This window comes from Oncorhynchus mykiss, chromosome 28, assembly GCF_013265735.2.
Source record: "Oncorhynchus mykiss isolate Arlee chromosome 28, USDA_OmykA_1.1, whole genome shotgun sequence".
NCBI classification, from domain to species: domain Eukaryota; kingdom Metazoa; phylum Chordata; class Actinopteri; order Salmoniformes; family Salmonidae; genus Oncorhynchus; species Oncorhynchus mykiss.
The window spans coordinates 30,902,610-30,916,776 of record NC_048592.1 but is presented as its reverse complement, the minus strand read 5'-3'; the positions used below and the strand labels follow the sequence as shown (position 1 = coordinate 30,916,776).

Sequence of the window (14,167 nt, the reverse complement as noted above, 5' to 3'; positions counted from 1 at the left end):
TCCAGAATGTGACGGCGGGGAACCCAACAGTGTTCCTCAGGCCCGTATCCTTCCCAGTCCACCAGGTACTGCCAGTCACGACCCTGACGGCGCACGTCCAGAAGCTGCCGGACTGTATAGGCAGATGGTCATCGATGAGCCGAGGAGGTGGAGGAGCTGCTGCAGGAGGAGACAGGACTGGAGCAGACAGGTTTAAATCATGGATACATGGAAGGTAAAATGGATCCTGAGAGAGTCTGGGAGTTTCAGGCACACAGCAGAGGGGTTAATGACATGGTCAATCTCAAATGGACCAATGAATCAGGGGGAAAGTCTCTGCGATGCCACTTGCAATGGCAGGTCCCGCAAAGAGCAATACCTTTTGGCCTGAGGTGCTGAACCCATGTGCAGACTCAGACGAGGAGACTGGGATAAGGTAAACAAGGTATTTATTGAAAAACGGGGGTGAGATGGGGTGCGGGCCAGGGGGAGCTTGGGCGGGTAGCAAGGAACCAGGAACTGAGGCTGAGTCTGGGGCAAGTGGAGCAGGGGCAGGATTAGCAGGTCCGGAGCGGAATCCAAGGAAGAAGTGGAGTGGGGATCCAGGGCAGGGGAGCAGGACTGACGAGACCAGGGACTGACAAGACCAGGGACTGGCGACAGGGACCAGAGTCAGAGCGGAAAGAACTGTAGCAGTGAGAAAAGCAGCGTCAGGCTAGGGAAAACAGGCACCACAGGATAATAAGATCTATGCAGGAACAAACGGCTAGCAATGCTGACTGACTGAACAGAGGCTACGATCTGGCAACGTGGAAGTGGCAGGGCTGACACCGGATGAGAAGTAGTGGGCGAGGCAGGGGCAGATGTAACACCATCTGTGAATTGTCACATTTCTTTGTTGAGCTTGGACCTCATTTGTTTTTAATTGCAGCTTTTGAATGCAGTACGACAAGAACATGACAAAAGACTCAGCTCATTACCATAACAGTTACCAACCAGACAACATACTACACAACATGCCTTATGAATAGTACATGAAAAGAGACACAGCTCATCACCATAACAGTTACCAACCTGACAACATACTACACAACATGCCTTATGAATAGGGGTGAGATAGCAGAGGCTCCACAATCCCTAGTGAATGAAATGGTTGGAGGGTATAGGCCAGGGGTGTCAAATATACGGGCAGCAGGTGGTTTGAGTTTTTTTTTTGTTTTAATTTTTGGGGGGGAGATAGGGGAAACAATATACTTTAAAATGACTAAAACCAAATCTAAACTGGGTTAGAAATTATACTGGACCTACATTCATGCATTTTATTGACTGTGTCCAGCTCGCTAATGACCACCGAATGAAAACTTGACAGTGAGTACTTCGTTGAAGACCGAATGAGGACCCCTGGGTAAAATGGGTTTGACACCCCTGGTATAGGCTATAGCCCACTTAAAGGTGGCATGCCTTAACACATACCGTACTAGCAGGGGATCTTCAACTCAAAACACATGTCCCTCTATTTAACCTAATGAATGTGTACCCTGATATCCCTACTCTACATCTAGGCTGGATATTGACTTCCTAAGCAAACCTATCCACTTTTCATTACGGCTCAAAGAGTTGTGTGGAGAGAGAGGTAGACTAAATTGTTCTGATTTAGATACGGATCCCCAAGGAATGTTCTGTGTAATATACACATACCATACGTGTGTGTGTGTGTGTGTGTGTGTGTGTGTGTGTGTGTGTGTGTGTGAGTGTGTGTGTGTGTGTGTGTGTGTGTGTGTGTGTGTGTGTGTGTGTGTGTGTGTGTGTGTGTGCGCGGGCGTGTGTGTGTGTGCGCGGGCGTGTGTGTGTGTGCGCGGGCGTGTGCGTGTATGAGTGTGTGGGCGGAGAGAGCTGACGTCCGAAGGAGGGCTCAGGGTTATTACTAAGAGGAGTACAGACAGTGCGTAAAACCACACACACACCCAGGGGGATCTGTCCGATAGCTCGTCACACTAGGAAGAGAGGAATCCATTTACACAGACAGAGACAGAGAGCCACGGCCATATTGTAGGCTACCGTTATAGCCTCTACCATTGGATATGATAAATTTTTTCATTATTCCAGATTAGATTATCCAGCCCTGGTTTGTGGGGCTCATATTGGCTGTGGTATACTTGACTGTGTGGAGTCTCAGAGTCACAGTGAGCCTCCTTGGCAGATTAATAAACTCACATGGAAGGCCATCCAGTTGCTATCTGACCAATCTCTATACAGCAATCTCAACCCTGGGTCATCCATTCCCATGTGAATTTTGACACATGTTCTATTTTTTGCAAAGATACAAATAGAATGAAAGAAAGCACTCAGTGTATACCAGAATAAACGTTTTACCACTGGTGAGATACATCTGTATATGTAAAGAAAGTCAATGGCCTTTCACTGTTTGCGGCTCTAAAACGTGATCATGATTGAAAGTACTATACAAGATGTTGTAAAAATAAATAAATAACGGTCTGGTTCATTTTTGCAAAACTGCATGTACATTTTTATTTTTACTATATTCATGATTCATACTATATTCATGATTCATACTATATTCATGATTCATACTATTTTCATGATCATATCCATGTACTATCAGCATTTGTCCTGCAATTTGAACAGATAATCCTGGCTTGGTTACACTTTAACTATAACGATGTTCGTCTGAGGAAGAAGGAGTAGACCAAAGCACAGCGTGGCACGTGTTCATATTTCCTTTAATTAACTGAACACTAAATACAAAAAAACAAGAGAATAAATGAAAACAGAAACAGTCCCGTCTGGTGCAAACACTGAAACGGAAAACAACTACCCACAACCCATAGTGGGAAAGCAGGCTGCCTAAGTATGGTTCTCAATCAGAGACAACAATTGACAGCTGCCTCTGATTGGGACCCATACCAGGCCAAACACCAAGAAATATAACACACAGAACCAAAACATAGAATGCCCACCCCAACTCACGCCCTGACCAAACTAAAATAGAGACATAAAAAAGGAACTAAGGTCAGGACGTGACATTAACAGTGAAATGAAGCAAGTAGTTTCATTAAACTTTCATCAGACAATTAAAGGTATAGTTCATCCTCACTTTAAGACAATCAAAACACACTTAGGTCATTTTGTGCAGTTTGCACAGTCATGTTGACTCAAAAGGCAGTGGCAGCTAGACAGATACACAGAAGGAATAATGTTCAGTCTGAACTTTTCAAGAATAAGGAGTAAGTATTCTCTTCTTCATTAATTGTCAGGGAGAATGTCAGATTAGAGAGAACGGAGAGATAATCGTTTATGAAACGTCAAACAAGCTTTGTTTTTTTCTGACAAGCTCCATCAGAGGAGTGAAAGAATGGCCTCCAAACTTAGCTTTGGCACAGATTTACTACATACTTCCTCCAGCTGCAAACCTTGCACCTGTTTCTTCAGCCCGGGATAAAACATAAAAAAACAAATGCTAAAACATGAAAATGTCTCCAATCAAATGTATTTCTAAAGCCCTTTTTACATCAGCAGTTGTCACAAAGTGCTTGTTCAGAATCCCAGCCTAATGGACTTCTAGACAGAGTTTCTCCCCAGACTTTCCCAAGAAACACAATCAACCAGAACAGGATAAGCTATCTTGTTTTATTAATGTTCCCGTGCCTTCTCCTAGTCTGTCACGTTCTGACCTTAGTTCCTTTTGTATGTCTTTATTTTAGTTGGTCAGGGCGTGAGTTGGGGTGGGCATTCTATGTTGTTTTTCTATGTTTTGTTCTGTTATATTTCTATGCGTTTGGCCTAGTATGGTTCTCAATCAGAGGCAGGGGTCAGTCGTTGTCTCTGATTGGGAGCCATATTTAGGTAGCCTGTTTTCTATTGTGTTTTGTGGGTGGTTGTATCCTGTGTCAGTGTTTTCACCATATGGGACTGTTACGGTTGTTTGTTTGTACTTTTGTTATTTTGTTCAGTGGTCTGTTGATTTATTAAATATATCATTATGGACACGTACCACGCTGCACATTGGTCTGATCCTTGCTACTCCTCTTCTGAAGAAGAGGAATTCCGTTACATAGTCAGGTACAGAGTATTACCCTGTGGGAAGATTACTAGAAGGCCTGAAAAAGGCCAAAATAAAGTTTCACTTTTAACAATAAATAGGCTTTTTTTATTTACTTCCATTGTCCTCCAAGAGTTGCTCAATATCTCTACTTCAGTTTTCTACTTCATACACCTTGGTTGGAGAGGGAGAGAAAGGGTTGAAACGACAGGTCTGGGACAGGTAGCACGTCCGGTGAACGGGTCAGGGTTCCATAGCCGTAGGAAGAAACTGGATCATCAACACAACCAGGTGGACGGGACGGGGACAGCCAGAAGTCCTCAGGCCAGGTAGTCCTGAGGCATGGTCCTAGGGCTCCGGTCCTCCGAAAGGGGGGAGAGAGAGATGGGTGAATTAGAGGGAGTATACCTAAGATCACACAGAACACCAAATAATACAGGAAGATTACACCAGATAGGCCAGACTGACCCTAGCCCCCCGGCACAAAGACTATTGCAGCATAGATACTGGAGACTGAGACGGGGGTCAGGGGACACTTTGGCCTTGTCCAAAGTAACCCTGGACAGGGCCAACCAGGTAGGATATAACCCCACCCACTTTGCCAAAACAAAGCTTCCACGCCACGAAAGGGATATCCACTTGACCACTAACTTTCTACCCTGAGACCAGGTTGAATATAGCCCATGAAGATTTCCTCTACCGCATGAGGGGAAGCAAAACCCAACAGGAAGATCAGGTTAGTGATTCAACCCATTCAAGTTGAGTATAGCGAAAAAAGCTTGGCACTACGTGATGCTCCCCTCCTAGAGACGGCACGGGAGAACGCAAGCAAGCCAGTGACTCAGCCCCCGTAATAGGGTCAGAGGCGGAAAATCCCAGTGGAGAGACGGGAGCCAGCCAGACAGGTGGTTCTTCACTCCAGTGCCTTGCTGTTCACCTTCGCACCCCTAGGCTAGTCTACACTCAACCATAGGAGGTCATTGGCTGGTCAGCTCTGTTAGCTTGACTCAATGTGTCATTTTGTCATTTTTATTAGGATCCCCATTAGCTCACGCCGTAACGCTAGCTAATCTTCCTGGGGTCCAACACCAATTAACAAGACATTACAAACAACCACAATCAAGACTTCACAAACATTCAACAAGTAGACAATACAGATAATTAAAATACCTGACAGGAAACACATTTAACATTCAGTTGATGCTTTCCATTTCCTGTCCAGTCATAGGATCTATCGCAGTAGATGTTCTTTTATTTCTTTCTTGAAGGTGGATTTATTTTTGCCTGAGAAATATGGATTGTTAAAGAGTTCCATTCAGCTATGGCTCTATATAAAACTGTAGATTTAAAGTGTTTTGTCCTTGGCTTGGGTTGTTTAAGCTGCCCTGAATTTGCCTGTCTAGTTTGGTGGTTGTGCGTGTTGCTAGTATGTACTGGCTGGACTGAAAAATACTGTGTTTTTAAAAAATATAACATTCCCAAAGAAAATCAGAAGACTAGATAGGAATTTGTTTTTAACGTGAAGCCATGAGAGATTCTGATGCATTTGGATAATACCATATAACCAGACAGTACTCTAAGTGTGATTAGGACCAGGGATTGACCATATAACTGGACAGTACTCTAAGTGTGATAGGACCAGGGATTGAATCACCTGTTTCAGTGTGCTAGATGTTACATACTCTGAACATTTTCTTGTGACAGCAATTCCCTTACCCATCTTAATAACAATATTATTTATGTGGTCTGACCATGATAAAGCTGCGTCCAACATGACTCCTAGTAGTTTCATTTTTTTCACTTGCTCTACATGCGTTCTATTCATCGACAAATTAAATTGGGGGTCATCAGCAAGCATATATTTTGAACCAAACATTTAGTTTTAGAAATGTTCAACATCAATTTGTTCATATCAACCCACTCAGACACCATTCTTAGTTCACAGCTCATTACATTCTGATGCTGTGCTATATATTGTAGAGTCATCTGAATACATGACCACTCTTGCTTTGTTCATTATTGAAGGTAAATCATTAGTAAAGATAGAGTAGAGAAGTGGGCCTGGGCAGCTTCCTTGAGGAACACCACAGTGTATATCTTTACTGTTTGAAAAGCTACCATTAAAGAACACTTTTTGCCTTCTCCTGGATAGATAGCTTTCCATCCAGGATAGAGCTGCAGCCTTAAAACCATAACATTTGAGTTTACCTAGTAACAGTTTATGATCAATTACATAAAAAGCAGCACTGAAATCTAGCAACACTGCACCAACTAACTTCCTATCATCCATACTCTTTAACCAATCATCTGTCATTTGTGCTAAGGCCGTGCTCGTAGAATGCCCTTCTTTGTATGCATGCTGGAAACCAGTTATCAGACCTTGAATTGAGAAATAATCCTTGATTTCTACAGATACAATTTGATCGAATAATTTACTCAACACAGGCAGCAAGCTTAATGGACGACTATTAGGACCAGTGAATGCAGATTATTGTATCTTTAGGTAATGGAATAACCTTTGACTCTTTCCAGACTTCTGGGCATACCCCATACATCAAGCACTTATTAAAAATATGAGAGATTGACAAATCCTGACAAATCCTCATTGATGAAGACGAAGGACCCTTTAAGGCGTTTGGCTTTTTCAAGGACTGAAAGCTTATCCTTGAACCTGAGAAATGTCACTACAATTGGCCAGGGTCTGGTTCCATTGGCACCACCATTGGTGCCACTAGTGACCCCTGGTTTCCCAGACCGGTGAGCACTTTCCAGCTCTACCTGTTGATCCAGTTGTAGCTTCTCAGAGAACAGCTTTCAAACTTTGTCCTCTGATTCAGCCCATGTCTCACTTTGGCTCTCCTGGATACCATCTATTACAAGATTATTTATCCTCGATTGTCCATCCAGGTAATCAGCCTTCCCAGACATGTTCTGGGGGCCCTCCCTGACTGTGGTGATTTCATTCTGCCTTCCCAGACATGTTCTGGGGGCCCTCCCTGACTGTGGTGATTTCATTCTGCCTTCCCAGACATGTTCTGGGGGCCCTCCCTGACTGTGGTGATTTCATTCTGCCTTCCCAGACATGTTCTGGGGGCCCTCCCTGACTGTGGTGATTTCATTCTGCCTTCCCAGACATGTTCTGGAGGCCCTCCCTGACTGTGGTGATTTCATTCCGCATAGAGGAACAGTTTATGGAAAGTGTATCCTGTGTGGTCTTCAATACATTCACATCCAGCATCGGTGGTCCTAAAAACGAGACAAATTGAAGTACGGTCCTAGCCACAAGGGCTAACTACTTAGAGTGCTTGGTATCCAGCAATAGTAGCCCAGGTTGCCTAGCTGATAGCTAGCAGCTAGGCTAGCTGCTTTGCCAATGTATTACCACCTTGTTTGAGCTAGGATCCCTGGACATATATCAGCGGTCCCAGCATTAACACTAACTGCGTCCCAGGATCCAGATATGAATAGGAAAACTATTGTAAACTTTTATTAGCTAACTAGGTAATTTGTTGTTAAAGTAAAACAAACAGAGTCTCTAGTCTTGTTGTACTGCTCATATTGAAGTGGATTGCCAATTAATTGCCAATTAAACACCAGGAACTGACCCACCAAAAACCTGAAGAGGTGGGAAAAGGGTGGTGCTTTTATCAGAAGAGTTAATAAGAAACATTACTGCATTGGGGCTTTTCAGTTTCAGGTTGATTTAGTGTGAGTGGTGTGTTGGGTAGGCATAGATCGTGGCATTCATTATTCCATTGGTCCCATTGTACCAAGGAAGCTAAGATTCAATCATTTCAGCATTAACCCACGATAACCATCAACTGTGCTGTGTCGGAGGTGACAGGTATCTTAGGTTGAATCTAGGCTGTGGCCTTTGACTGCCAGAAATGTTTTGTGCCACAAAAATAGAAAATAAGTAATGGTAGTGCTTCTTCAGTGCCAACCTTTCTTGAATCACAACAACAACGCCACCCCCGAGAGACTATCTGTACTTAAAGGTTCCCAGCATCTTACAAGTTCAAGTCCTGTAATCATTCGCAATATGTTCTCAAGAAGAAGAAATTCCTGCCTGCAAATGGATTGCTTTCAAGCGTTCTCTATTGCATTTACATACCAACATTCTTAAAAGCCAGTTTATGTAACTCTTACCCTTGGTAGCCCAATGTCAGTGTTCTCATTGGTTGATTGGGAATCCATGGTGGCACCTTTCAACATCCAGTATATATTTCCTCGAGCAACATTGAGTGACAGTTTTGAGTGTCAGTCTATCCAACAAATAGGCTATGTTTCCTCAAATCAATAGTGAAGCTGTATAGTCTTGACTGGTTAGTTGCTGTCCATGGTCCTGACGTGCTAGAGGACCTTACATACCTGACATAAAGTAGCTACTCCCGACTGTAACATTAATAAAAGCATAGATGTGGTTCAGAACACCGGGCTCTGTTGCTGGGCTGTGCACTGAGTAGACCGACTACATGTCTACTGTTGAATAAGTGCATGTATGAAAACAAAAGGTTGAACGTTTGTTGTAAAAATTGTCACGCACTTACTTTCCAAGGATAGACGTTTGTCATAATTGGTCTATTTCTGTGTTGAAGTCGTGCAGGGTCCAATATTGAAACTAGAAATATCGTAGTAGGCTATACCTCGTGCACCTGACGTCACATTATTGACATCAGTAGCTGTGCGCGAGCGAGCAGCCTGTAGCTTAAATACCAGCAGCGGCAGGTGCAGTTGTAGAAACAACACAAACCAAAGCACACTGTTGTGGGAAATGTTGGAAACTGCTGGTAGAAGAAAATCAAAGCTCAGAAACATGTGTTCTGTGGTGTCGTAGGCTACGTTTTTTATATATATATATATTGCTTTTGATGTGTTCATAACTTGTGAAGAGACACTTCTGGAAATTTTCGGAAGGGAACGTTTCTAAGAACTTGAAGCTATTTTGTTTTGTTTCAGTTAGGAATTATGAATAATTCCGTCTATGGCGATGGCTCGAACATTTCAGAACTAGTTCAACCGCTCTGTGTCTCCCACAACCAAAGCACTTTCCCGCCACTGCGACTGGAATCAAAATCGCTGGTCACTTCAGCCACTATGTTCGCTTTTGGAGTCATGGGGAACCTCATTGCCATTGTTGTGTTATGCATCTCAAAGAAAGAGCAGAAGGAGACCACTTTCTATACGCTGGTTGTTGGAATGGCTATCACGGACCTGTTGGGCACCTGTTTCACCAGCCCGGTGGTTATCGCCACCTACATAGCCCAGAGGTGGCCCGGTGGAGAGCTACTGTGTGACTTTTTCTCGTTCTCTATGCTCTTTTTCGGCTCGGCTGGAATGTCCATTCTGTGCGCTATGGCAGTGGAACGATACCTGGCCATAAACCACGCGTATCTTTACTCCCAATACATTGACCGGACGACGGCGCGTTTGGCGCTCATGGGCATCTACCTAGCTAACATTGTGCTGTGCATCATGCCCAGCTTTGGTTTCGGGAAGCATGTGCGCCACTTCCCGGGCACTTGGTGTTTTTTGGACTGGAGGGCGACGGACCCCCTCGCTGCCTCGTACTCGTTTCTGTATGGCGGGTTCATGTTGGTGTTGATTGCGGTGACAGTTGTGTGCAACTTCGCAGTGTGTCGGTCACTTGTGGGGATGAGCCAGAAGACGCGGATAGTGAGAGCGAAGGTGTCCGCGCAAGTAGGCTCACGGCGCGTGTTCCTGCCCTCCGTCACCTGCCCGTCCGCGGCTGAGATCCAAATGTTCTGGCTGCTGATATTTATGACCATCGTTTTCCTGGTGTGCTCCATTCCTTTGGTGGTAAGTGAAATGATAATATTGGAAATGTAATTTAAGTTATTGTACATGCATTATGTTATGGGCATGAGTTTCAAATATGGCCTAAACTATCCAACACAGACACAAATTAATAGTATATTGCTGAAAATTGGTTTGCTTTTTCCACATATACAACTTTTATATATCAATCTGACAGGTGCGCATCTTTGTAAACCAGCTGTATGGTCCTTCCAACATCTGTGCCGGAGTGAATCCAGATTACCGCAGTGATCTGATGGCCATTCGCTTCGCCTCGTTCAACCCCATTCTGGACCCCTGGGTATACATCCTCTGTAGGAAGAACCTGTTGGTAAAGGGCTGTGAGAGGGTAAAGAAGACAGTTGGACAAGTCAAGGCGGGCCGCGGGCGTAATTTAGGCTGGGTTGGCACTAGCAGTCATCATTCACTCCCGTCGTTTGAACACAGCAACGAGACCAGTTATGCGTCATTACGCACGACCAACTACAGAAACGATTCGGAGAACCAGGTTACCACCAAAAATAAATCGTTTACAGACTTTACCATGCGACAAGCCTGGGACCTTGACACGGCGCAGGCGAACTTCCATCCGTTTAGTGTAGACCAGACTACCGTGATCGGTTTCGAGGCGGAGATAGCGGTGGTGTCCAAACCGGCCATGATCGCGTCACAGCTCGGAAGCAGCGAGGCGCTTCCGGAGATGTGCTCACCAGCAGGTCTTCATAGCCACGTCAGTAAAGTGGACATAGTCACCTGTACCTTCAGCACACTAAGCTCCTGTCAATCGGAGAAGTGCCTCTGATCAACTGTTTCCCAACAAACATAAATGTTTTCATATAGACTTTTACAGCAAATGTCTGAGATGCTGAACACAGACAGCCAGGCAGACACAGGTCATGTACCTTGATGCAGCCTACAGGCCAGATTACAAAGGCTGGGCTTCTGCACACAGGAGATTTTACTAAATGGACCCATTTGGACATTTTAAGATGCACTTTATGAATCTGTAATGTGATTGTACTATGATCATACTCTAAGGGGACCATATACACCTACTTGCCTTCAACACAGCATTATCTTTATGCTTTTTGAATTCAATGAATTTAAGAATGACATTTTTACACAGTGGTCCATTTTATTTGATCTTCTCAATATATTCAGATATCAGTCTTTGATATATGTATTGTTTTCTGTTAAATGATGCGCACAACTTAATGCAGACAGACAATAATGCACTGGCTTAATCACGTATTGGAAATGATGCTTCTTTCTGTGCCATTCCAGTGTTGCATGCAGGGAATAGTAACTGAATGTACCAACATGTCGAACTTAGTTTTGTACTGTTTCATATTTTTGATAACATAACTGTGAGTGATGATTCACTTTCCTATTTAAATGTGTTTTAAAGCTATTGGAACATTTATTGTGAGCTCTTTTGAAAAATATACATCATTAGTGTTGTGTATTTTTGTATTAATGGGGAATTAAATCAGCTAAACAGCACACGTTGTTTCCGGAAATATGTTTAACTAAATGCACTTCATGACTAGTGTGTGAATGACATAACAAGCAAGTTACGGAAAACACACATTTAAAGCTGATCAAGGTTAAACAAGATCGGTTCCGACAACAGTTCAGAGTCATGGTGACATCAAGTGACTTGTCATCAAGTTGTGGTCTAATTTATTAAATGAAGCGTGGCTCCATACATGTTTTTGGTGTTGTTTATTGCCAATTATTTTCCTGAGAACAATATCAATGAACACTTGTGTTGAGAGATCGTCAACCTAATAATGGTCACACACTCTGAGACCATTGATGACAAGTGTGAAGGAGTGTGATGCCCTCTTGAGATGAATAGTGTGAAGGAGTGTGATGCCCTCTTGAGATGAATAGGGTGAACTGAACACCTTTCGCTCCATGTTCCTGTATTTATATATCCAACCTGTAGGGAGCACTATAACACAAGGATGAGTACCTGTAAAACAACTCGAGCTGAAAAGGACTGTCTCCATGGGTACATTTACAACAGTCTTAATTTGCAACTCTCGCCTCTATTTCTGCATTGATCTGAAAGAAGTGGACATGCGAAAGCAAAATCCCACTTTCTTGTGTTTTCTTTCCTGTTTCAGGTCAATGCAGATGAAGGATTTAAATGCACCCCTATGATGGTGAGATATAGGACTCCCAACCCAGCAGAGGTGAAGCAAGGGTTATGGGGTCAACCTTAGAAAGAATAAGAAATCCGTTGTATATTTAGAAATACTTTATTCCTACACAGAGTAATGCCATTGTACAAAAATACAGGAAACCATTTCAATAATGATTATAATAATAATAACATTAATAATATTGACTGTAATATTGCTCTGAAATACTGAAACAACAATGACAAATAACTCAACTAAGCTTGTAACCTGGTAAGTGTTCCACCTCTGGACTATTAACTTCCTTTGTGTGAAATGAGACATACTCTATGTTGAGGTCAGGGTTGTCTAGGTTACTTACTAAATGTAGTCTGTTACAGTTAGTAGTTACCTGTCCAAACACTTTCATTTGTAAGGTAACTTTTGGATTACCCCAACTCAGTAAAGTAATCTGATTACTTTCAGTTACTTTTAGTTTACTTTCCCCTAAAGTAGCACTAGAAGAGGACAACAAATGAATATTACCAATTGAATGACATCTATTGCAGGATAAATCAATGTTAGAGTTTAAATAGCCCATCATATATGGATGTTATATTTGACTTTATGGGTTGGTTATGTAGGCTTCTTCTAACACATCGCTTTCTACTGTAATACAGATAATAATACGATTTCGCTAAATCTTTACTTTTAAAACCAAAGTCTGTCCGATTTTCAGTCATTCCAATTATCTTAATACCCCATTCATCTTCAAGAATAGGACTTGGATATATGAAAATGTAGATGAGCCAAATCGTTTTACCTGAGCATAACCCAAAAACGAAAGACCTGTTGATTATGATTGTGTTGTCATGGAGAACTGATTGGGCTCGTTGCTTCGAGTTTAAAAATAAATGCTGCTCTCATGGAATCGCTTTGAGCACTACCGAAAAATGAATGCATATGCTGCATTTATAGGCCTATTATTTACGTTTTTGTTGGTGGCACTTTGATATTTCGATCATTTGCAGCTGTTTAATTTAATTACGTCTACTAAAAGTGCGCTAGTGTGAGCATGTGTTCATTTGACATATGGACATGTTTTTTTTATCAACACGAATTATATTGTGCAATAAAATCCCCACTTGTGGTCTCCTTCAATTCAACTAGTTTTGACAGTATGGAGCACAATACCATGGAGGAGATTAGAATGGAGGAACTCATTTAAACTTGTATTCCATTGGCTGGGATCAGCATTATATATGCAGCTGTTGCAAGAGCGCATTTTTCACTGGCTGTCAACTGGTCGCAAAAACAATGATTGATAGTCAATTTAGACTTCTTCAATTCCACCATTATTGGGTTAAAATACACATATACACGTGTGAACAGACATCCACAACAACCACAATCCGTAAGGCAAATAGCGAAATGAGAGAGCACCAGTGTGATTCACATCAATGCACTATGTAGATAACAATAATAAGTGATTTCGGTATGGCCTGTGGGCTACACCACTGCTGTCTTCCTTGTGCTTATTTAAATGGGATAATCTTTGGATGGCGACAGCAGTAGCACCATTGGAAGACGTAGCTTGCTTGCACTGTAGCCAACAAAAGCCTATGCCTGCTCTTTTACCACGACCCATCAAACACATTTGGTGTGTCAACATAGTGATCTCAGACTCAAGCAGAAACACGTGTATTTTCGGCTTTTTTCAATGCTGATTTGAACATAATTGTGAAAACAGAAAGGTTTCATAAATACTTTGTAAACACAGTCCACAGCCATCAATGTCTGTCATAGGTGTGTGTACACGTGTGCTTGTGAGCAATGAAGAGAAAGAGGAAGAATGCTGTAGCATGCCACAATCTACATGGGTTTGCTTACACTGTATAATCTACTGTGTGTGAGTGTTGTGGATTTCTCAGTGGTGTAAAGTACTTAAGTAAAAATACTTGAAAGTACTACTCAAATAGTTTTGGGTGGTATCTGTACATTACTTCACTATTTATAGTTTTGATAGCTTTTACTTTTACTCCACTACATTCCTAAAGAAAATAATGTACGTTTTACTCCATACATTTTCCCTGACACCCAAAAGTACTTGTTACATTTTAATGCTTAGCAGGAGAGGAAAATGGTCTAATTGACACACATCAAGAGAATGTCCCTGGTCATCCCG

General features: G+C 42.5%; 1 protein-coding gene across 1 annotated transcript; it reads left to right on the top strand.

Annotated features, from left to right (window-relative positions):
• The first annotated feature begins 8,801 nt into the window (after window positions 1-8,801).
• On the top strand, window positions 8,802-10,898 carry ptger4c (prostaglandin E receptor 4 (subtype EP4) c). The gene is made up of 2 exons (XM_021589856.2): window positions 8,802-9,859; window positions 10,035-10,898. Exons 1-2 carry the CDS (start codon window positions 9,008-9,010, stop codon window positions 10,656-10,658), a joined length of 1,476 nt encoding a protein of 491 aa, XP_021445531.1. The 5' UTR covers window positions 8,802-9,007; the 3' UTR covers window positions 10,659-10,898.
• The last annotated feature ends 3,269 nt before the right edge of the window (window positions 10,899-14,167 follow it).

What these genes read in the sequence shown, in the direction of transcription:
- ptger4c (XM_021589856.2), top strand. Translation starts at nt 9,008, where the DNA reads ATGAATAATTCCGTCTATGGCGATGGCTCGAACATTTCAGAACTAGTT. An exon ending in TGTGCTCCATTCCTTTGGTG is followed by an intron (nt 9,860 to 10,034) that starts GTAAGTGAAATG and finishes TCAATCTGACAG; the next exon opens with GTGCGCATCTTTGTAAACCA.